General features: G+C 32.2%; 1 protein-coding gene across 2 annotated transcripts in view; it reads left to right on the top strand.

Moving 5' to 3' along the window:
* The window catches only part of LOC118196774 (ion transport peptide-like), a 62,568-nt gene extending 39,629 nt beyond the window's left edge, over window positions 1-22,939 (top strand). The window contains exons 1-3 of one of the 2 annotated variants that reach the window (XM_085826132.1): window positions 48-187; window positions 12,174-12,373; window positions 22,665-22,939. In XM_085826132.1, coding sequence (XP_085682258.1) covers window positions 12,174-12,373; window positions 22,665-22,779 — 315 coding nt within the window. In that variant the 5' untranslated portion in view covers window positions 48-187 and the 3' untranslated portion in view covers window positions 22,780-22,939. Of the gene's footprint in view, window positions 1-47; window positions 188-12,173; window positions 12,374-22,664 lie in introns of those variants that run through there. The other variant, XM_085826133.1, reaches the window with a different exon arrangement.
* Window positions 22,940-23,204: the final 265 nt, after the last annotated feature.

Genomic DNA, 23,204 nt, shown 5'->3' with positions numbered 1-23,204 from the left:
ATAACACCTCATTCTACGTCACTCAAGGCTCGACCCTCTTTTAACCAATGACCATCAAGCAATCTACTACGCCCGCTTACGTATTTGGAAGCCACACTGTATAAAGCAGCTAAGATTGTCATTCGATAATCACAACATACAAAAAGTGAGAGGTCAACATTTTATTAGCCAAGGCTTCTGCTTATTGGTAAGTATGCTTTTCCTTAAACCTATCAGTGATAAGTGTTCACGTGATCGCAGCTTAACTGGTGTACTAGATGTTTTTCTCAAAGTTCATAACATAATACGTGCTGTAATTATCTCGATAACTTAATTTTAGACAGTTTCATGACATTCATTGCAAGTTTCATATATTAAAATACTTCGGAGGCTTTCCTGTTTTAGGATTGTATTATAACATATTATTGCAGCTCGTAAAAATACTTACGATGCGCAACGGTAACGAATTCATGCAGGTATAGAATTAGGATGCAGAAAACTAGTTATAATATTAATAATAAAAGATAAAGATCTGCTACCTTTATATATTAATTATCACGTTCTTCGCACTTAAACCATAAAATTCAGTTCAAGAGCAATATCGCAAAATAGTTTTAAATTGAGCATATCTATAGAATTTGCGATACAGATTCTCGGACGCTGGAGATAAAAAATGAATTTTCTGTGCAAAGTTACCATTCTTTGCTTCGAAATACTTGAATTTGTTAATCAAAAATTCCTTAAAGTTTTAGAAAATATGAAATCGATCATAAAACAAATTCCAAATTTCAAATTTGGGCTTCCACATGCCCATATTCACAGTACGTCATTCAAAATTTGATGGCTGTATGTACCGTTGTTTTATCACAACGCGAGAAATATACATACATTAATGCAGATTTTTCATTATTTAATTTCTTCAAATATAATGCAGGACTCTAACATTGGGTGGCAACAGTTTGAAAAGTGAAACGGACATTTATAGTGAACCAACGCAAAATCGCAAAACGAAAACAATAGTCCTTCAGGCACAAGTCCCTTTGGACTAATAATAATACTTATCTGATAATTTAACGAGGTTTTTCGATAAAGAAAGAGAATTATTTTATACAGAAATTCAGCTTTATGATTAAAAATAACTTTCAAACTTTATGATACATATACGTAATATATTGTTACGGTTTTTGTATTTAGTTTGCTATTTTTTCTAGTAGAATTGTTATTAAATTGTTTCATTTCCCCGCGCAATGCTGCGCGCGACAAGTTTTAAGAGAAGCTACGCCGAAAAAATAAAAATACAGGAGCACGTTCATTTAACATTTAATAATAAATAGATATCTCGTAATTGTACTCTTAAGCTATCCAGAAAAATTGAGAAAATAGTTCTCGTGCATGATTAAAAAGCTTATAAAAGCCGGATCAAAACATCTCGATTCAGTTGTTTAGTAGTTGTTTACGTAGTGCTGTTATTGATTATAGCCAATTCGCGGTGAGATCGGATTAGCGTTCTCTGTATTTCGAATTGAGTTCAATTTAACGTTTTAGTAGATTAAAATATACCTACTGTGCGATTTGCGATATTGTACGAATATCTCTGAGGACATTTCAGCATTTTGTTTTAATTCTTGGGATAAGAATAACAGCAATTTACCATGGAACTTTCTCAATCCTCTATTGCAAGATTTAAAACAAAAATTCGTAATAACCAAAATTAACAAAGCCAGTAACAATTTCAGCATTATTTGAAAATTTTTTATGTCTCACTAATTAATACTGAAATGAATAACGCCATTACTTACAAACTTACCAATACACAAGAAAATGTCATTGCAAAAAAGCTAAAAGCAATTCATAAGAAACTACAAATTTCACAACCATCTAACTACAATAAATTAGCAAATCTATATGCTCTTACGAAATTCCATAAATCACCACTCAAATTTAGATATATAGCAAATGGTACAAATAATTATAAAAAGAATATAGATTAAATATTTGCAATTAAAATTTTAAAAAATATGTCTTTTAATTCATCAACTAGTTAACAAGCAACACAACTATAGCTGGATTATTTATCATAATGCTCCAGTTCTCAACAAATTTAAAAGTTTAGAAATCAAGAACATTAACTGCTATGACTTTGAAAACTTTTATACTTCTCTACCATTGGAAGAAATTTTTACTAGTTTAATGCAACTCCCACAACTTTTTCCTGACATGCTTAACATCCTTTGAATTGAAAGATGGAATACTTACTTGAATTGTGCATTATTTAATAACTGAATTAAATAATAATAATAAGATCTTTCAGCAGGTGAGTGGAATACCAATGGGAGCAAACAGTACTACACATATATGTAACCTATTTCGTTTTGCTTATGAATATAAATTCAAACTAAGTTTGAATAAGAATGAATTAAAGTTATTTGCAAATACATTTAGATACATAGATGATATTATAACTTTCAATAATAATTCTGCTTTTGAACAATTAAAAAATTTACCCAAATAGCTTAAAACTTAATAAGACTAATACAAATCAAGATACTATTGAATACTTAGACCTGCTGATAATTAAACACAGCAAATTAAGTTATATAATAAAAGGAGGAATTTCCATTTTAATACTATTAAACTAATTAATTAGAACTCTAATATCTCTAGAAAAGTAATGGGTAAGACTTTTTATAGCCAAATAATCAGAATAAAAATATATGTACTGAAATAGAAGATCTAAAGGGAAAAATAATAAAGCTAATTAACGTTCAAGTTAATAACCAAGTTCCAACACAATTTATTAATTTACATATTAAAAAGGCAGGCATTAACTTTTCTTTATAATTTTTTGACTCTTTATGGTATGATAACATTGCCTTAAACATTAACTGGAGGGTAATGGAGGATTTTGAAGAGCTAAGGGATTATCTTGTAAATATTGTAAATATTAATTTGTAAAAATGTATGTTTAATCAATACTGGATTCTTTCCTTTTACTAATGAAGGGCCAACTCTTTTCAAAAGTCTCAATTATAGCCCGAATTGAGTGAAGATTTTTATCTTTTTCTAATTTTCCTTACTTTTGTTCAGTATTTAGTGAAGTTTTTAAAGTTTTGATTACCTGTTGAAATTCAGTTTTCATAATTAAGACTTTACAATTTTTGTTTATTTAAAAACATTTAAAAAAAGCTTCAAAATTAAAATTTAATTTTACTTGAAAAAATTTTGTTCGTACTTTATTTCAAAAACATTTTCGATTTTTTACAATCCTTAATAATTTTTCACATGACATTGCAGTTAGCATTTTTACAATTTTTACGCATTTTTACAATATGCAATATTCACAGTATGCAATATTTCACAACAGAACCCACATTTTACACTACTTAAAAGTTTACAGAATAGGTTTTTTTTTTAACTTAGCAACTTAACACTCAACTTAGCCTTATATTAGCCCCCTCTATTTAGCCCCCTCTATTTATAAGTTAGCAGAAACATACTACTTAACTTCACTTAGTTTGGCAAATGCTGCACTCTCCAAATAGGAATATTGTTGGTAAGTTAAATTAAAACTTACTATTATAATTACTATTAAATAATTTAATAATTTTTAATAATTAAAAGTTTTTAATTAATTTTATTTTTAATTTTTTGTAATAATATTATTTTTTGTATTATTTATGTATTTTTTATAGATAGTATCTAGTTTATTTTTGTTTTACATGCATAATTCGTGTCGGGGAAGTTTTCTGTAGGCAAGAGTTTCTAAATTACTTTGGTTTTCTACTCATGATTGACCTTTTCTAATTGTAATTCTAGTCATTTACTTGCTAATTTCTTAAAATTCCACTTGTTTAAATTTCTTTTTAGTTATTCCTGGCATTTGGTTTTACTTTTGGTTTTGAATTTTACTTTTATCCTTGCCTACATGGATGATGAAACACGAATTGAATGGTTGAAGAGTTAGGTTTGGAGGCAACTTCCCCTTGATAAGTCTGTCTCTTGCCTGCTCAACAGTTATTCACTTATGCATTTTTATAATTTTTATTAGGATTAAAAAACGTTTTTGGAATTAAATATTTATTCATGGCTTTTGATACTTACACTTGATTTGCATATGCCCTCAGAATTTAAATGATATTGTAGATTAGTTCTCAACAATAATTAATCATTTATTTTTTTTGCAATTAAATTTCTTTATTTAAAATTTATTGACTTTACATTTGCTTTTTACGAATAGAGAATGTTTGTTAAATACATAACATATCAATATATTGGTAAATACATATTGATATGTTCTTCTCCAGTCACAGAGCAATTTCTTGACATTTTTAAAAATCCCTAGATAAGGTGACCCAGAAGTCACATTTCTGAAGAAATATCGAGATTTTTCATTTCATTAGGTAATCATAATCACGATTATAATAAAAAAGTATTATTTTGAATAACTTCTGATACGTTAGAAGTTTTCTTGAAATATGCATAATACAAGAAATACTAATTTTTAATAAGTACAGCAAATGAAATACTGTTTATTTTTACATATATTAAAGAAATTAAATTTCCAATCGTATTTAGACATTTTTCTTATGAAACAACATTGCATAATAGTTACGTAAATCTAGTTGTGTAAAAATTCCAGATTTCGTGTATGTCTAGCTTTTAATTACGTTGTTATATATTATATTTACTCAATGAATGGAATTAATCTGATATTATTATGTGACCCTCATATTACCAACATATATTCAAAGCAGATTTAAAATTCTAAAAAATTAAGTTGGTTATCAGTTTGTCATTTCGCCGCCAACATTCGTTGATGTCAGTTGATTTTATTTACGTAGTACTCTTGGCAATAATTTATTTTATAAGTTGGTTGTTAATTAATAGATAATCGATTATTCACTGAAAAAAATTTTTTTTAAATGTACTTAAGGAAATTTACACCGTATGGGTGTCTAACTCTTCGTGTTTTATAAGTATAACATTTACCCAAATATATGTATAGGGACCACACGAATGAGTAAAAAGTTAGATTTCATATTTTACACAAAATTAAATTTTTTAAATTAAAAGATTTGAAAATAAGATTCGTTGCATCATTTAAAACATTTTTTAATTGGAAGTCTATGTCTACTAATAACGGTTGAAAAAAAATCTGAAAGCTTTCAGATTTTACATTACGTATAAAGCGGCGTTTTTTAAACATTTTCTGTGTTACCTTTACTTATTAAATATCATGTTCTTCGCAATTAAACCACCAAATTCAGTTCAACAGCAATATCGCAAAATAATTTTAAAATGAACCTATCTTTAGAATTTCCGATACGCAGTCTCGCGCGCTGGTCATAATTTTTTTCCCGTACAATGTTACCATTGTTTGCTTTGAAATCGTTGAGTTCGTTAATCAAAAATTTGTTCAAGTGTTACAAAATACGAAGACGATCATAAAACAAATTCCAAATTAAGGCTTACAGGTGCTAGTTTTCCATGGAAGATTACGTTATTCTAAATTGAATGGCTCTAGGCACCGATGTTTTATCACAATGCGAGAAACATACATAAATTTATGCAGATTCTTTATTATTTAATTTCTTTAAATATAACACAAGGCGATAATATTTGGTGGCAGCAGTTTGAAAAGTAATACAGACATTTTCTCCTTTGGGCTAATAACAACTTTTAGATTGAGAAGCACTTTGCATATAACATTCTTTAAGTAAACGTTTTTTCAGAAACTGGCAAATGTAAAATTGCGTATATTTTATTTATGCAAATTTTAAGAGAAATATATTACAGAGTGCTATATCTAAAACCACTCACAAACATGTTCGTTGTGTGCATTGTAACTAATTACATACGTTGTTACACTAATGCAATTGCTGTACGTCGCAGCTAATACATACAGCTAATACATACATAAGTTCACATTTTTTACTTTATTTAGTTCAAGGCTATTGTAAGACTGTAAAGAAAATTCTTTACCAAAATCGTGAAAAGAAAAGTATATTGGAATACTAGAAAGGTGAGAATGAAGGTAATTTAATGCTATAACAGTTAACTATGTCGTGTTGTTGGTTTCTTTCACAATGTTATACTATTACAGAGAAAATGCATTTACAGGACAACACTCAAATGACCTGATGTTAAAATTCACAATATTACCCGTTTGTTATATATATATATATATATATATTGACGGTTTCTTTCAATGCGGAACTCAGGCGAAATTTTCTGGATTAAATTCCTGTATCATAATAACTTTACTAATAAATGCCCTCCAAAAATTAGAACTCAATCCCAAAATTCCTGTTAATTTTAGAAAATTTTAATTCATAAAAATTTAATTTAAAAATGTTTAATGAATTTTACAAACTTTATTCGGAGCACAAAATATACAGTAAACGACCTTTAAAGTACCATTTCTGAAATAAGATGGCTAATTTCTTTAAGAATGGCATAAAAACCCAAGATCAGTGTACAAACATATTTAGACTGTTTCCAATGCTCGAGTTTAATTAGTCAGTCAGTGAGTCAGTGACGTCACGGAATCCAGTTTAGACCTGGAAATACAAAGCGATGGCTAATCATTACATAGACGGCAGGGATATCGTAATCGCTTCCAAATGATTCATAATATTATTATCCCAATATTTTTTTTAATGTAATGCGTATAGAATTAAATTCAAACTATAGTAATAAAAAATAAAGCATAAAATTTGATTGTTATAAAAACGTGAACCAATCAAAAAATGAAACAAAAAATCTGAAAATATTCAGATTGTAACGGTCGTCTGAAAAGGTTCTTTTAAAGTTTAATATGTTTCACTAGTAACGATTATCAATACAGATGACTCAGACAGAACAGACAAACATTTCATAGGATACTAGATGCATATACATTTAGATTAACACGTTAAAAGTACATATCTTCAGTACATTTGAAAAGTGAAAAATAGGTAACGTAATTCTATAAAAATATTTAATGTTTTTAATTAGATACGTATATCATGAATTAAATAAATTTTTATTTCAGTCAGTTAAATCAAAAAGTAAAAAACAACATGCTCTTCATTTCTTCTATTACTTTTAAATAATTTTGTTGTTCATCACAAACAAAGAGATTGAGTTTGGAAGGAAATACATTTTTCAGAACAACAACAGACTCGAATGAAATATGAAACAGTGTGGTCATTTAAAGGGAATCAACGCAAAATCATGTTTCGAGATTAATAATCCTTTTGGCTCAATAAAGTAAGCATCTACTAATCTATCTTAAGTATCATAAGTACTGTATCCTGAATAAGTAAAATTAAAAAACAACAACAAAAAATCTGAAAGGTTTCAGATTTTAAATTACGTCCAAAGGGGCTTTTTTTTAAAAATATTTTGTGTGTTATATTTATTTATTAAACATCATGTTCTTCGCATTTAACCCTTTAACTATACGCACTATACGTTAACGTCCGAATTTCAACAAAAAAAGTTGTATGCAGTCTATTTAGTCCTAAAGGAGTATACAGGTAAATTTTTGTAAAAATTGCACTTACCGTTTTAATTCTGTGGGTGTTCCATGAGGTGGAACACTGCGCCGCCAGAGCTTTTCAAAGTGCGACTAAGCGAGCATTGCAGTGAAGCACGCAAATGAGTAGAAGCGTTTGTATAAGAAAGAAAAAACTCTATTGATAAAAAACATAATAGTGATAAAAATATTTTAGATATTTTTATCACTATGTAGAAGCGAATACGGCCTCTGAAAGCCCAAATTTGAAATTTGGAATTTGTTTTGTTATCGATTTCAAATTTTGTAAAACTTTAACGAATTTCTGATTAACAAACTCAAGAATTTCAACGCGAGCCATGGCAAGGTTGTACAGAAAAAAACATTTTTATCTCCAGCGCGCGAAATTGTGAATCGGAAATTCTAAAAATATGCTCATATAAAACTGTATTATGGCTGTATACATGGTTTCCTGGATATACACAATATTCTTGAATATATACGGATAAATGAGATAAATATCTATATAAACAAGTCCTATATACAAAAATATTTACAAATTTTCGGAAAGAGTTAGACCTCTCCGCGCCATTTATGGAAAATTAATAATAAAAAAATTAACTATGATTAATGTTAGCAATAAAGAAAAATAAGCCTATAATATATACATACACGAAAAATATCTACACAATTATTGAAAATAAATGGAAAGGAGATTAAAATGCGACAGCAAAAAATTCGCGCATTTCTAAGAAAAGATGAGTCAAGCTACTAATAAAATTCCCGCCTAAAAACTACTCCCAAAAAAATTCGAGATGCCAGTATTAGGGCTTTCATAACACAAAATACACCTCACCCCTCAATACTGCTTTGTTTGAATTCATCCCCCCCAAAAACAACGGAAACAGAAAACGTAAACAACGGATGTTCTGATTTGTAACAGCATGAGATGGCTAAAGGCGCAGTGTTCCCGCTAATGGAACACCTGGTTTCATTCAATGACTCTGCGTATGGTTTTGGTATGAAAGACAAAAAAAAAAAAAAAAAAAAAAAAAAAAAAAATATATATATATATATATATATATATATATATAGAACAAATAATTTGGAGTACAGCCAGCAAAATTATGCCTAATTTTTTTTTCCAAATAAAATTTTTTATATTATGAAAAAATAAAGAAAATTACTTGAAATTAAAAAGAAATGTTCAAAGTATATGATAGAGGCATTTTTATCTATTTACGGTTGAATTTAAAGGATTCAGAAGCGATTCAATTTGGGTGTTCCATGTAGTGGAACACTGAGCCGCAAAGAGTTAAACCATAAAATTCAGTTTAACAGAAATATCACAAAATAATTTTAAAAATGAGCATATTTTTAGAATTTCCGATTCACAATTTCGCGCGCTGGAGATAAAAATGTTTTTTTCTGTACAACCTTGCCATGGCTCGCGTTGAAATTCTTGAGTTTGTTAATCAGAAATTCGTTAAAGTTTTACAAAATTTGAAATCGATAACAAAACAAATTCCAAATTTCAAATTTGGGCTTTCAGAGGCCGTATTCGCTTCTACATAGTGATAAAAATTCGCACACGTAAGTGCCTATTTGGAAAAATTATATTTGGGGCCTATTTGAAAAAAGTCTATTACTCAGGTCTATTTTATACTTGAAATGTTAAAACTTTGAGATGTTATTGATTAAATGTGAGCATATTAGAGTACATATTTGTATTGCTCCGTGGGGTCCTGAATCTAATCTCATGTGATCGAAGAGATTAAATTCAAGACTGACACAAAACCGTTTCATTGTTGAATGTAGGAAAATGTTTTGATTATATTTAGTTTAATTCTCTGAGATATCATACGGCAAATATTTTTTACTTCTTAAGGGGACATGCACACCTTAAAACCTTTAAGATCTTCGAATATGTGACTGTTGCAAAACTTGGGATATTTTATTTATTTTAAAAGCAATTACTTCCAACGTTTAACAACTCACTACATAATATAGTTGCTTTCTGAACTAGTAAGCAGAAAATCTGTTGCCATAAATAGTTTTATAATTTAATCCACTTAGCGAAAATTTTTTTATCCGTTCAAGTCATGTTTCCACCTTGCACGCAAAGCTTAAAACATTCTGTCGCATAAGTTAATTCCGTATTTAATATATAGCTTTTATAACATTTGAAAAAAACCACTGTGAGCCAAAATCCTGAGAATTTCATGTTAAATTTTTATTATATTTGGAGTTGAGTTTATAAAATGTATTACACTTGTCAGGTGACGTATGTCTCTTCACTTGCTTCGGGAACATACTGTATCCTGAATAAGAACAGTGAGCTTATTAAAGCTCTTCCAGATTGTGTGGAATAGACGACACAAGCAGGAAGGGTATACTAAACCCTTTATTCTGTATTACTTTACAGGTACTCCCGAACTTCGGGATACAGAGACCAACCACTTGTGGTCTGAACGTAAAAATATAAAACTACTAACTAAAACTCTAACTAAAAGCTAACTTTGAATTAGTATACAAATGCCTAGCACTTAGACTGACCTTTATTTAAAAGGGTACGTATGTAGTACGCCGAGCTGCTGAAACTACAACACGTTTTCAAATATCAAGAGGACTAAACCTCTGGCCTTAAAGGAAAACAGCAACCGAGTGAAAAACTCGTAAGACTGCAGTGGCAAGAGGCTCGCTTCCTAAATCTTCTTCTCTCTCTCACTTTTGAAAAAGCCACTACTTAAATAGTTGGGGGTTAGCAAGACAACTTGCATAAACAAGTTAAAGCATTTAATTCTGCCGAAAGTAGAAAATAAGAAGTGATAGTACAGTTTTAAAATAAAATAAACGTTAGTAAAACTTAGGATCCTTACACACTAAATCTGTAATGTTTTCGTGCATAAAATCTTTTAATATTAAATTATTCTTTAGATTTTAGATTCAGTTAAAAAATAATTGCCCATATAAAGAATTCCATAAAATTTCAAGTCAGCCATTTTTAAAATATCATGCGCGCAATGTTGGAAACATGATGTGAACGCATAAAAAATTGTCACAGAACTGATATAAAATTTTGTCACAAAGCATATTAAAAAAATGTTTGTTGCAACGCAAACTTTCTGTATGCTAGTTCCCAAAGCAGCTATATTATGTAGTCATCTGTAAAACGTTGGAAGTAATTGCTTTTAAAATAAATAAAATATTCCAGTTCATGCAACAGTCACATATTCGAAGATCTGAAGGGTTTTAAGGTGTATGAGTCCCCTTAAAGATACGTTTTCATCTTAAGTAATTCCCAACCATTGTTAATCGGATTTGTATTGTGCCTTCGTTAAAATTTTGAAGATCTTACGAACGATAACGAAAGCCCTCTAATGCTTTGACAAACTGCATACCACACACTTATTCTTCAATAAGCTAGAGATATAAATTACAGATTATATAATTATTTATATTATAATTACAGATAATATAATTATATATATATATATATTATAAGCGGAAGTACCCGATGCCAGCTAAGTTAGATTGAAAGTAATGTATTTAAAAACAGAGAGAACAATGCCATTGTAATCCTTCCCTTACAACGATGCAAAAAATACGATTCATAGTCAGACATTTTTCACTCTAATGCCATATGGAACTCATGTAAAAATTTTCGATAAAAAAATAAACTAATTGTTTCTAATTATATCCGCAACAATGGCACGCAGTTTTCAAAGATTTTCGTCTTTCTAATCAAATGGTTATAAAAAATCAAGTTCCATCCAATATTTCACGTATATTCAATTTTAAGCGATTAAATGTGGCAAAAGAATTGATCATAATTGATCAGAAATCAATAACACGAGCAAACAAACAAACACATTAGCAGACATTCTTCTTTATATGTATATATTTTGCAAAACTTACAAATTTTTGATTAACAAACTCTACGATTTGAAAGTGAGCAGTAGAAACACTTTTCGAAATAACGCATTTTTATCACCAACTCGCGAGACTGTTGCCACTCGGAAAAACGAGTGGGAAAATGAGCGCTTTTGGAGTTTTTTAATTAATATTTCGGCTGATTTAAAGTCGTACGAAGATGAGAAGCGTCGAAATGGCTTTCCAGAAATTTTTGGAATCGGGAATAATGTATTTAATGTTTGGCAATGCTATTTTTACTTTGTGGCAGCCTGATGTGCCATAACCCTCACGCACCATAATTTCATTGTAAATCTTAGAAATGTTTTAACTGTTTAACGTTTTAAATTTTAAAAAACTGTAGGATTTGAAAGCGAGCAGTGGGCAACAACTTTCAAAATCAAGCAAGTTTTCATCTCCAGCTTGTGAGACTGTCGCTACTTGGAAAAATGAGTGCAAAAATTATTGTTTTTACGAGTTTTTAATTAATATCTTTGATTTTTAGCCATTTTATTTTTGAATAAATGTGGGCGTTGACCTTTTCCAGGACCCAGAACAAAATTGTAGGAAGTTTGGTGACAATAGCTATAGCAGTGACTGAGTTATTAGAGGACAACAAAACACATATACTTTCCAAACTAAAATTTAATTTTTATCTTGATCTTGCATCTGCAGAGGTAAACATTGTGTTTGATATATTAAAATGGAATTCTCAAAACAAATTTCTGGATTACATAGTTCAGCCTTTTTCACCTTTGCTTAAATCTCCTTTTTCTTTTAACAGATGGCGTTATTTCAAATATTGCTGTGTCTATTCGCCGTTGCCATATCGCCAAATGAGTCATTATATCTGGCTCAAAAACGAGGTTTCACAGATATTGGCTGCATGGGGACGTACGATCCACACAGTTATGCACGCTTAGAAGCGATTTGTGAAGAATGTTACCAACTTTATAGGGTACCCGATATTTTCAATAGATGCAGGTAATCCAAATTTTGATAAAACTCTCATGAATTCATTACTTTACTTTTCTATTTTAGTTATCTAATGCTTTTATCTGAAAATGATAATATTCATGACTAATAATTTTTTCGTGAACAGTTTACTGCTTCGGATACGTTTCTTGACAAATCTAATTGACACATTATAGTAAGTACAGTAAAATACACAAGATAAACAAACGTTCTAGCGAGAACTTTACTGGGTAAATGTATCAAAAAATAATGCGGTCTAAATATTCCTCCTGCTTTAATTGTTCTAAATGCGAAACGAAACCATCCCATTTACTTAATAAAGGAATGTTAACAATAACCTAAAGAACCAAAGAAATCTGATGTCATCATCACATGACCTCCGCCAATTATGTGCCTAAGGAAACGAGCTTTAAAGTTGTAGAGACATTAAGTTATTTCGAAGCATGAGAGATATGGTCACTTTACTTAACCTGTTCCGCCAAACTGAGTTAATGGCACTACAGGGTTAGGAAGTCATCCCAGTCATTGCTAGCAATCTGACGGTTAGGCCGCCTTTCTACATTTTACTTTAATCTGTAGTTTCTTGGATATAATTATTTTCATTCACTTGCTTCATTATCTCTAAGATGCCCTTGTTGCAGTAATAGTCCGTGAACAGTCTATTCACAGGATATGTGATGTAGTCGGAAGGAAAGAACTGCTGTCGAAGGTGCTCTGTCAGAGGGCAGGAGAGCAGGTAATGAATTGCGTCCACGTCTTCCCCGCGAAAACCGCAAGAACAGTTGACGTCCCGTCTGAGGAAACGTCTGTAATAAGCTGGAAATTTCCCGTGGTTGGTACAGGCTTGGAGGAAGAGTCGGTTGCATTTCAGCCTCTTGAGAGAAGGTATTGGGAAGATGTTGTAAGTAAATCTTCCTGTCTCTTCTTCCTGCCATCGTGATGACCATGTCTCTTGAAATGCTGTCTTGAGGAGTATTTTTGCAACTTCTGCGGAAAGCGGAACTTCCTTGTCAATTTCTGGTTTGAGAGCTCCAGTCTTAGCTAATTCATCCGCTCGTTCGTTGCCTTTCTGCCCAGTATGTCCTTTTATCCAGTTGATCTTTAAAGGTATGGAAGAGCCTAACGTCAAGAAGATCTCTCTAAGTGCTGCCGTGTGCGGATGTTTTGGAGGAAAGGAATTCAGCTCATTCAGAACGCTCATGCTATCTGTGAAGAATGAAGTGTGAGCTGCTGGTTGCGTACATAACCATAGTGCTGCTTCTTTGAGTGCTAGGGACTCGGCTTGGGAGACTGAAGCAAAGCATGAGAGATGAAAAACGAGCAATGCCTTTGCCGGTACTCGAACCACGGATCTCTCGAATACGCGCCGAGATTGCTGACCACTACACCACGAAGGCGTGCTAAGAAGGCAGGAAAAATGCCTTATATGCTCCCCCTTTGCAAAATCCTGATAGTGGAGAATCATTATCTACCACCTTTTCTTAGTTCGGGCGCCACTGTACAGACATTAGATTTTTAGAAGCAGGAGGTATGAAAAATGAGCCATGCCCTCGCCGCGACTCGAACGTCGGACATCTCGCATACGCGCTGAATTGCTGTCCATTTTACCACGAAGGCATGTTAAGAAGGCGGGAGAAATACCTTATAACATGATCTATGCCAATTCAGTGCTTATAGCAACGAGCTTTAAATTAAACTGCTTCTTCTGGTCAATCGTCTGCAAACAAAACCTAATTTGCTTGTAAACTATGTGGCTCAACGTTAATGACACACACTGCTCATATTTTATTATTCCGCTCTCCCCTACAGTAGCAAAATAATTATACGTGCTAATGAACACACGAGTTCTCATGCTTTGATTTGAAAATATCGCATTGATTATAATATAGCTTGTGGACATATAGAGTTTTGTATTCACAAATCAATAACTTAATAATGACAAAACGTTTAAAAGAAGCGTACATTTGGAACTTCTGACACAGTGTTAAGTATTGCCACATATTTAGTTTTATATTCAGTATATTATTTTTATTTGCCGCATTATTTCTGTAGAAACAATACACAGTGATAACATTTGGTGGCAACATCCTTTTGTTTCAAATATGATTGAACCCAAAATTGACACAAGCAGATTGAGGATGGATGCTAACATTTAATTGCTTCATAAAAAGAGCTGTTCTTCATAATGAGCTTATTCTCGTTACATTGAGATTATTCTCGTTACATAATGAGATTATTCTCGTTACATAATGAGCTTATTCTCGTTACAGGATTGAGGCTAACATTTAATTGCTTCATAAAGAAAGCTCTTCTTCATAATGATCTTACTCTCGTTGCACTTAACATAATTACAGGAATACATTTAATGCTTATAAATTGAATATGTTCTTTCACAATTACATAATTATTTTAAATACCAAATAAGAAAAGTTTTGAATTATCTCACAATATATATATTTTTTCCTGGAAGTCTCTTCAGAGCTTAAAGTAAAGTATCACTTATCAATTTTATCAGTTTAATCAAAATCTAATATGCTGTTTGCATACAAGGCTTAAATGCTGAAGCTGAAAAGTTTTAGATTATTATTTTAAGATGGTTTTTCTTCAAAACTAATTGTGGGCTTCAAGTAAAGCATCACTTTCGGTTGTCTATTAAAGATTGTTATGGGTTTCCTGTAAAGTTTCCCTTCTGGTTGTCCAGTTTTATTCAAAATCTAGTCAATTCCTTATATGAATGTAGAATAGAAATATTTTTCTATTATTAAAAAGTCTCATATAAGAGTTATGATAGACGAAAGAATCGTCGGACAGACAGAAAGACATTCACAGATTTTTGTAACGATTTTGAAAAGATTTATATATAAACAAACCTTAGAATTTTATTTTCTAATATATTCATTTTGATAGCCCTTTTATTGAACTATCATATTATCCCTTGATTTCCAAGATAAAACTCCTTTTCTTAAAACAGCCCGGTTGATTTTACTCCACTCCTCCTTCACAATCTTCCAGAGTCCATCCTATGTATTGGGATGCCGCTTATAAAGAGCTCGTTTTAAGTCCAGATGCACAATAATCCATGAGAGACACATTAGGGGACTGGGGTGAGATGTATTTAAAGGGAATAGCTTCAATTCCTGTTTCATATCTCATTTTGTTTGAAAAATAGAGCAGTAGATTTAGAGGTACGACTCGGAGCCGTATCGTGATAGAACAGTAAAGATCGTTTGGATATGAGATGGAATTTCGTCTTTAAAAGTAAGTGTTAAAACAACATTTCTGAGAGTAATTCGAATTAATTTTGATATTTTTTCTACTTTCAGTATTTTAAGTTTTCCGTTATAAGAGAATCCAACAATAACCATAAAATCTTTTAGAAAAAATCTAATGCGTACACCACATGACTTCCTTGTATTGGAATATTAAATTATACGAATTTTTTCTTGCATTTCATTTAAACTTATTGGATTGAATTAAATCTACTTCGCCGACAGCGCATAAACCACAATACTATAAATGCATTCTTTAAAATTCACTCTAGTATTTGTTTACCATAGCGACACTCTGGCGCTAGATTCACTTAACAGTATTAATAATTATATAACAGTTAACTTATACAATAATTATATAATGGAAACTAAGTCAACTGTTATATAATCCAATAATTATATAACAGTTAACTTATATATTTCGTTCATATTATAACTCATAAAAATCTAAAATTTATATCATTTAAAGAATAGAATTATCTAATCGTTGCTACATGTTCTATTCAAATACTATAATCAAGCTAGAATGATGTATAAAAGAAATTAAGCAAACGAAACAAAAAAGAAACAGTTTTTAACAGACGATTGAGTATTTCTCATTCAATTAATTCAGTTCTCACTTCGCGAGAAGGCAAAAATACAAAAAAACTCAAAATATCTCTATTAAAAATTACGAAGTAAATCTTAAACACTTATTTCCTCGAAAAAATTCCAGGAAGAATTAAGCATTGTTTAATTGGCAATAATAAATGAATGCGTTATCTTTGTTGTTGCGAAGCTAAGTTTCTCTAGATTGGCAACAAATCCACTAATCTCCTGTTTCAAATGTAAACATCAATGGCCGCCATTAAAAAAAGGCTTAGCGGCACTTAGACAACTTTAAAATTGTTGATAATTCTAAAAATATTGCATACAGATGTACTAAAGGCATAAAAACCTTAACCGAAAGATAAAAACAACATAATACAATCATTTTTAAAGCAAAAAATGTACAATTTACAAACATATAAGCGTAAAGAAACTGAGATCACTGCGCCGGGTAACAGAGTGGATATATATATAAATATATTTATATACGTTTGGTGCGGCCGATTGCAACCAAAATACGAGGTGCACATCTACATGTTATAGCAGTCCCACCTACAAAATTTCAACGTCCTGAGGCTACTCGTTTTTGAGTTATGCGAGATATGTACGTACGCACGTACGTACATACGTTCGTACAGACGCCACGAAAAATTCTCTTCAGAATTAATTTTAAAGCAGTTTTATAATTTTTTGAAGGAAAACAGTATTTTATTCTGTCCTTACGTACAGATATCTCGCAAAAACATCGTTAAATTGCATTCGATAGCGGTCAAAATGGATATTTTCGTAGAAATATGCCGCCTGAAAATTTTCGCGATTACAATACTTCCTTTTTACTTCGTACAAGGAAGTAAAAACATTCCTAATTTTCTTGGAACCAACATATTAAGTCATTTTACTGCTTTTTTTTTTTTTTTTTAGTAAATCGATCTTTTTCAATTCCAGTCAGATAAGTATATCCGAGCCTAATCCATTCTAACTATATATTTCCATTTTCACCCGCCAAATAATTTTGATACAGCAATCTGCATATAGTCTTACCCCGAGAAACATGTTTCGGCGTTAGACGGTGAACATTACGTTTTTTCAGAGCCTGGAGTTAATGTAAAATATGAGATGCGGCCTTAGATTTAATAAGAGTTGTACGTACCTTAGTTGGGTATGCATGTTTTGGCCTTTTCTTCAGTCAGATGTAACTTTTGACGTTTCTTTCCTTTCATATTAATTATGCCACTTAGTTTACGTATAGAATAATTAAAACCATGCTTTTCACATGTTCTACAATAATTTAATAAGTCTTTATATTCGGGCAGCGCAAAAAAATAGCCTTCGCACATTGTTTATTTTTCAGCGAGATTTTAAAGAAAAGTTTAATTATTAAATTTTATTATAAATACTAAAAATATTTGTAATGCTGCAGACCCTATTCCAACCACGTTTTTATTTCCCTATGTCAGCCTTTAAATTTAATATTTAAATTAAATTCACGGAGAAAATCAAAATCGTCACAAACATTGGTAAACATGTTGTGTGTGTGTGGGGGGGGGGCTCTTATTCACGCTTATCCATTATCGAATTTTTTAAAACTGTTCATGGAATTTTTGGATCCAAAACATTACTTCTCTTGTAGAGTCATTAGATTATTTTTTAAACAGGAAGAAGTAAAAAATGAGCAACGTCTTCGCCGGGAATCGAACCACGGACCTCTGGAATACACGCCCAGCGTGCTGAGCACTGCACTGCGAAGGTATGCTAAGAAGGCGAGCGAAATACATTATATACCTCCCCTTTTAAGGGACGACTTGGGTTTTTAGGGGACCCAATCGCGGAATCTGGGTTTGGAGAATCATCATCTAGCACCCTTTTAGTTCGGGCGTCACTGTAGAAACATTAAGTTATTTGTTACATAATGCCATCAGTAAACTTAGGAAGATATCCACGAGACTTTGTTTTATGAATAACTTTGTTGAATGAATGCGAGACTTTTAATGTATTAATGTTTTAATGACACGAGTTTTATGTATCCTTTTTTGTGGATGGCATCCGTTTTAGGCGTTGCCGTGCACGTTCTGATCCGTGTTTGCTTAGTGATATAAGCGTTCTATGAATTTTATGTAGATATGAATTGAATTGAATTATGTATTGTATTTTTACTGTTTATTGAATAATATCCTAGTAGAGAATTCCTGCCTTAATTCAACGAAACTGTGAAACTGCTGATGTCAAGTATGAATAAAATTGTTATTCGTCAAGAAGCATGTGCAGAATCCAAGTACATAAGATTTCATTTCTTTTTCTATAAATATTGAAATTGTAAACAGATATTCTAATAGTATACTCACTGTGTCTAATTATTATTAAGGTTTATATACGCATATAAGAAGCCTGTTTAGAACAACCGTTGACGAGTAGTCTCGGCATAGTTCTGATATGTTTGGTGTTTTAATAAATTTTCGTTACATTATTTTTAAAGCAGGTGATGTGAAAAAATGAGCAACGCACTCGCCGGGAGTCGAAACACGGACCTCTCGAATACGCGCCCAGCGTGCTGATCACTACACTACGAAGGCATGCTATGAAGGCGGGAGAAATACATTATACCCTTACCTACGTAAGAATGTTATACCCTGAATGTAATGAATTGTAACTGATATATAACACGGTTGAAGTAAGCCAGATATCCTTTGATTAGAGACTTTATAACGACAGCATTCGAGGCAGCTTTTGATATGTCAAATGTATGCTATATCCTTTCTCATTCCCACCCAGTAGTATCTTTTTGCTATTCGATAAAATGTCCCTTCAGATCCGTAGTGACCGGCCGTTGGCGAATCATGATATTCTTTTAAGATTCTTTGTTGAGGTATTACAAGCAGAGCTTCGTCCTCTTCCGAATCAGGGGAATATCGGTACCACACTCCTCTATTCCTCATGTAGCCTCCTCTTCCAGTCCAAGATGCACAGTCTGCTTCCTTCAATGGACTCAATTCTCAAAAGTTTTAATGATCTTCTAACTGTGATTGGCGTAATTCTGCAGGACTAATAGTAGGGATTTCGACAGAGACAGCGCAGACTTGATAAGAATTTGTACTTGAGTGTTCACAAATTGGACGAGATACTATATCAGCAATAAAGTTCAATCGTCCAGAATTGTAATTGATAGTCATGTTGTAGAACCGGTGAGAGCGGCAACAGTAAGAGCGGCATGTAAGAACTCAAAAAAGTTCGGTAACAGAAATGTAACCTCGAAAAGGGTTAATTATCATTTATTGCTCAAAATAAGAGTGGACAGTTGGCCCCTTTCTCAGGGCGTACAGCAAAGCCTCCACTCAGGTCTAAACTCTAAATAGTAATAAATAAGAACTTAACTAATGAGATATAGCCGAAACTATTACGATTCTAAGTAGTTGGCCCCTAAATATCGAATTTAGCGAGCGAAACTATCAGGGGCGTGTAATACGGCCGAGTGGTAGTAACAGCTTAGAGACGTGGCCGAAAGGCAAACGCGTGCTAGTCAGAAACTCTGAGGCTCTCTCTCGAAGTCAGTGGAACTTGGACTTAAATACCACTCTTACTCATTTGCATTAAACGCGATTTTAAAAACACATTCTGATAGGGAAATGTAATCTGAAATTAGGAGAGATAGGAAAGAAGCTTTAACTTAAAATAATTGTTAAAAACCTAGGATAAACCTTACAATGTACAGTTATAATGTATTTCTCCCGCTTTCTTAGCATGCCTTCGTGGTGTAATGGTGAGCACACTCGGCGCGTATTCCAGAGACTCGAAGTTCGAGTCTCGGCGAGAGCATTGCTCCTTTGTCGCATCTCCTGCTTCGAAATAACCTAATGTCTACACAGTCGATGCAACAAAAAATACTCATTTTCATTTTTCTAATACTCCGATTCTTCCACAACACTCTCTTGTAAACGTTGAACTATCACAGCTTTGTAATAATCATGAAACATTTGATTCTTCCTAAGTCGGACCCACTAGCAGCCGAGCGGTAAAGACGCTGAACACTGGTAGTTCGGTCCGAGGTTCGAATCTCGCGAACGGGCTGGCTGCATGCGCGTTTTCGTGGTTCTCCCCATGCGTAACGTGTATACGAGCCAGTTCTCCTTAGAAAGGCCTCCACGAAAGCATCCCTCCCTTTAGGCAGATAGCCCTCGTGTGCTTTGTCATAATTAAATAATCCAATCCAATCTTTTTCATTGAGATTCGAACATTTTTCTACTATCTCGAAATGGACGTGTATTCCCCTTACACTTTTTTTACGACAAAGATGCATGTATTTATCCTAAAAAATGTTAAAGGTAACGTCGTTTTCTAATCTGTGACTCTCATCAGATTTATTAGAAATTCTCAATGCTTCTAGTTGCCATACATTTCTCATAAATTCGGATGTCGAATCAAGTTATAAATTATTTTATCCTATATAAAATTCTGCATGATATGAACTGTTTCTGATACATTACATAACGTTTTCTATTCTACTCGCAGACTTCCAGTTTGGTTTCTGCCTCTGCTATTCAATCAGAAATTTAGCAGACACTTCCCGTACAGCATCCACAAGCAAACGTAACTGTTAAAGATTGCTTTAAAAAAACTCTTTGATAGAATCAGTCCAATATTTTTTATTTTTTAATGTTTTTGAATTACATTATAAAGTCTTTTAACTGACAAGAAATGAAAAAATAATTATGTTTGAGCATTGAACAGTTTGGTTTACTGATAACTTGATAAAAAGAAACGATATGAATGAATATCTTTCTTTTGGACACTGATTAGTTAATTAAGATACAATAACACTACAAACAAATATTAATTTAGAAGTCAAACAATAAAAATTAGCGTTATATTTTCAAATTTTCACAGGATAGTTTCGATGGTTTTAAACGCTGATTTTTATTGTTTGATTTATGCTTATGTTTGACTAGTTTCGATGGCTTTACGGAACCATCATCCTCAGCTGCAAAAGCGCATTGCTTTTGCGCTTTTGCAGCTGAGGATGATGGTTCGTAAAACCATCGAAACTAGTCCTGTGAAAATTTGAAAATATAACGCTGATTTTTGTTGTTTGACTTCTAAATTAATACTAAGTAGTTAGTTTAGCACATTTCATGCATATATTTTATTTGTATAAGAAAGCGATATAGCCACCCTTGCTACGCTTTCTTATGCTGTAAGTTTCCGCACTTTTATCTTCTTAAACTTCTTCTTCTTTTTATCTTTATCCTGCTACGTTTCCTTATGCTGTAGGGTTCCGCACTTCTATCTTTTATCTTATGTCGAGAAACCTAGTGAACTGCTGAGCGAATAATCACTCAAGTCCAAAAGCAGAAAAGTAAACTCAAGAAGGATTAATTACCCTTGTGGTGTAGTGGCCGAAACCGCTACACAAACCTTGGGTTGTAATACAGGGTTGTAATGAATGTTATTGTTGTAACTCAAGTTCCAACAATAACATGAATTTTAATTAGTCAAACATTAAAAATTGCAAATCATGACGATGTTGGATACATTCAGTCCCGTAAATTCAGAAATTTGTTAGCAGGAAAAATGCGCTATCGCTATTTACATTATACACGAGAAGTGATAGTTCTAGCGGACAAATATGCCCATCATTTCCAGCAGGGAAGTCCTGGATCTTTTCAGGGAAAAACCCAACTTCCTATCTCGCTGCACCCTGATGAAAAGACTTCTTTTATTCCTTTGTTCCTTGGAGTGACCTTTGAGGCTGCAATCGGAATCATTAACAAAGACACCTCGTTGCAGCAGGATTTCTCGTTTGGAATGAAAAAGGTACCATTGCATTCTGAAATCATTCATCCTAGACAAAGAATCTTTATGAGACCTTATCACACCCTTTATTTGCTCCGAGTAAAGATATACTTTTGGCTCCTTTCTCAGGCACAGCAAAGCCTCCACTTGGGCTTAAACTCAAAATGTAAGAAATAAGAACTGTCTAATGAGTAACTAAAGTGATTTAACCGAAGCTAACACAGTTCTGAACTAGTTAGCCCGTAATATTATACTATCCAGCGAAAACATCAAAAGACACGTAATACGGCCGAGCGTAGTTACAGTTTAGAGAGACGTAGCCAAAAGGCAAACGCGTGCTACTCAGGAATCCTAATTCTCTCTCGTGAAGTCAGTGAAACTTGACTTACTCTACTTTTCTCTACTATTACTCTACTTTTCATTTGCATTTAACGCGACTCTAAAAACTCATTCTGGCAAGAAAATGTAAGCTGAAGCTAGAAGGCATAGGAAAGTGGGGTAAGCTTAAAATAACTGTTTTAAAATTAAGATATACCTTACAGTGTGCATGCAAATCAAAACGTAACCGAAAAAAGTCCAATTTTGAGTGCAACGTGAATAGCGAATGTTAGTTTTGCTTCCAATTAATTAAGTTGCTATCCATCTTAAATATTTTTTAGGTCAAACTGTTTCAAGAATTCATATCTTCGAAACTGCACCAAGGCACTTCTTTATACGGATGAAGAAGATGACCTGGAAGAAATGGTTAGAATATTATTCGGAAAGAGGAGATGAAGTTACTGCTACATGTGAGGACAGCTCAAATCTCTTTTAAATTATTGCACACTTTGTTATTCTTTTTTAACTGAAGGCTGCTAATTATATATGAAGCCTCCTTAAACACCTACCAAAAAAAAAAAAAAAAAAAAAAAAAAAGAATCAGTAAAGAATAAAATTGACAAAAGGAGTGAGATCTTGTATTTGTGTTGCCTGTGTTATTTACTTATCTTAGAAGATTCATTACATAGTAAAGTGTTGTTCAGCTTAAAATTTCTCTTTTTAAAATCCTACTATTAGCTCACACTTTCTCTATATTTTGTTCAAATTTTAAATCGTTAATAAAATACTTTTTATTCGTCCACTAAAGTTCAAATATATTTTTTTAACTTGAAATGGATGACACTTGACGTTAATACAGTTTTTTCACACATTATGAAGTC

Source organism: Stegodyphus dumicola, chromosome 10, assembly GCF_044657685.1.
Source record: "Stegodyphus dumicola isolate Sdum_Otavi_A_Nest chromosome 10, ASM4465768v1".
Lineage (NCBI taxonomy): Eukaryota > Metazoa > Arthropoda > Arachnida > Araneae > Eresidae > Stegodyphus > Stegodyphus dumicola.
The sequence above is the reverse complement of the archived record's forward strand: the minus strand, read 5'-3'. Positions and strand labels throughout refer to the sequence as shown.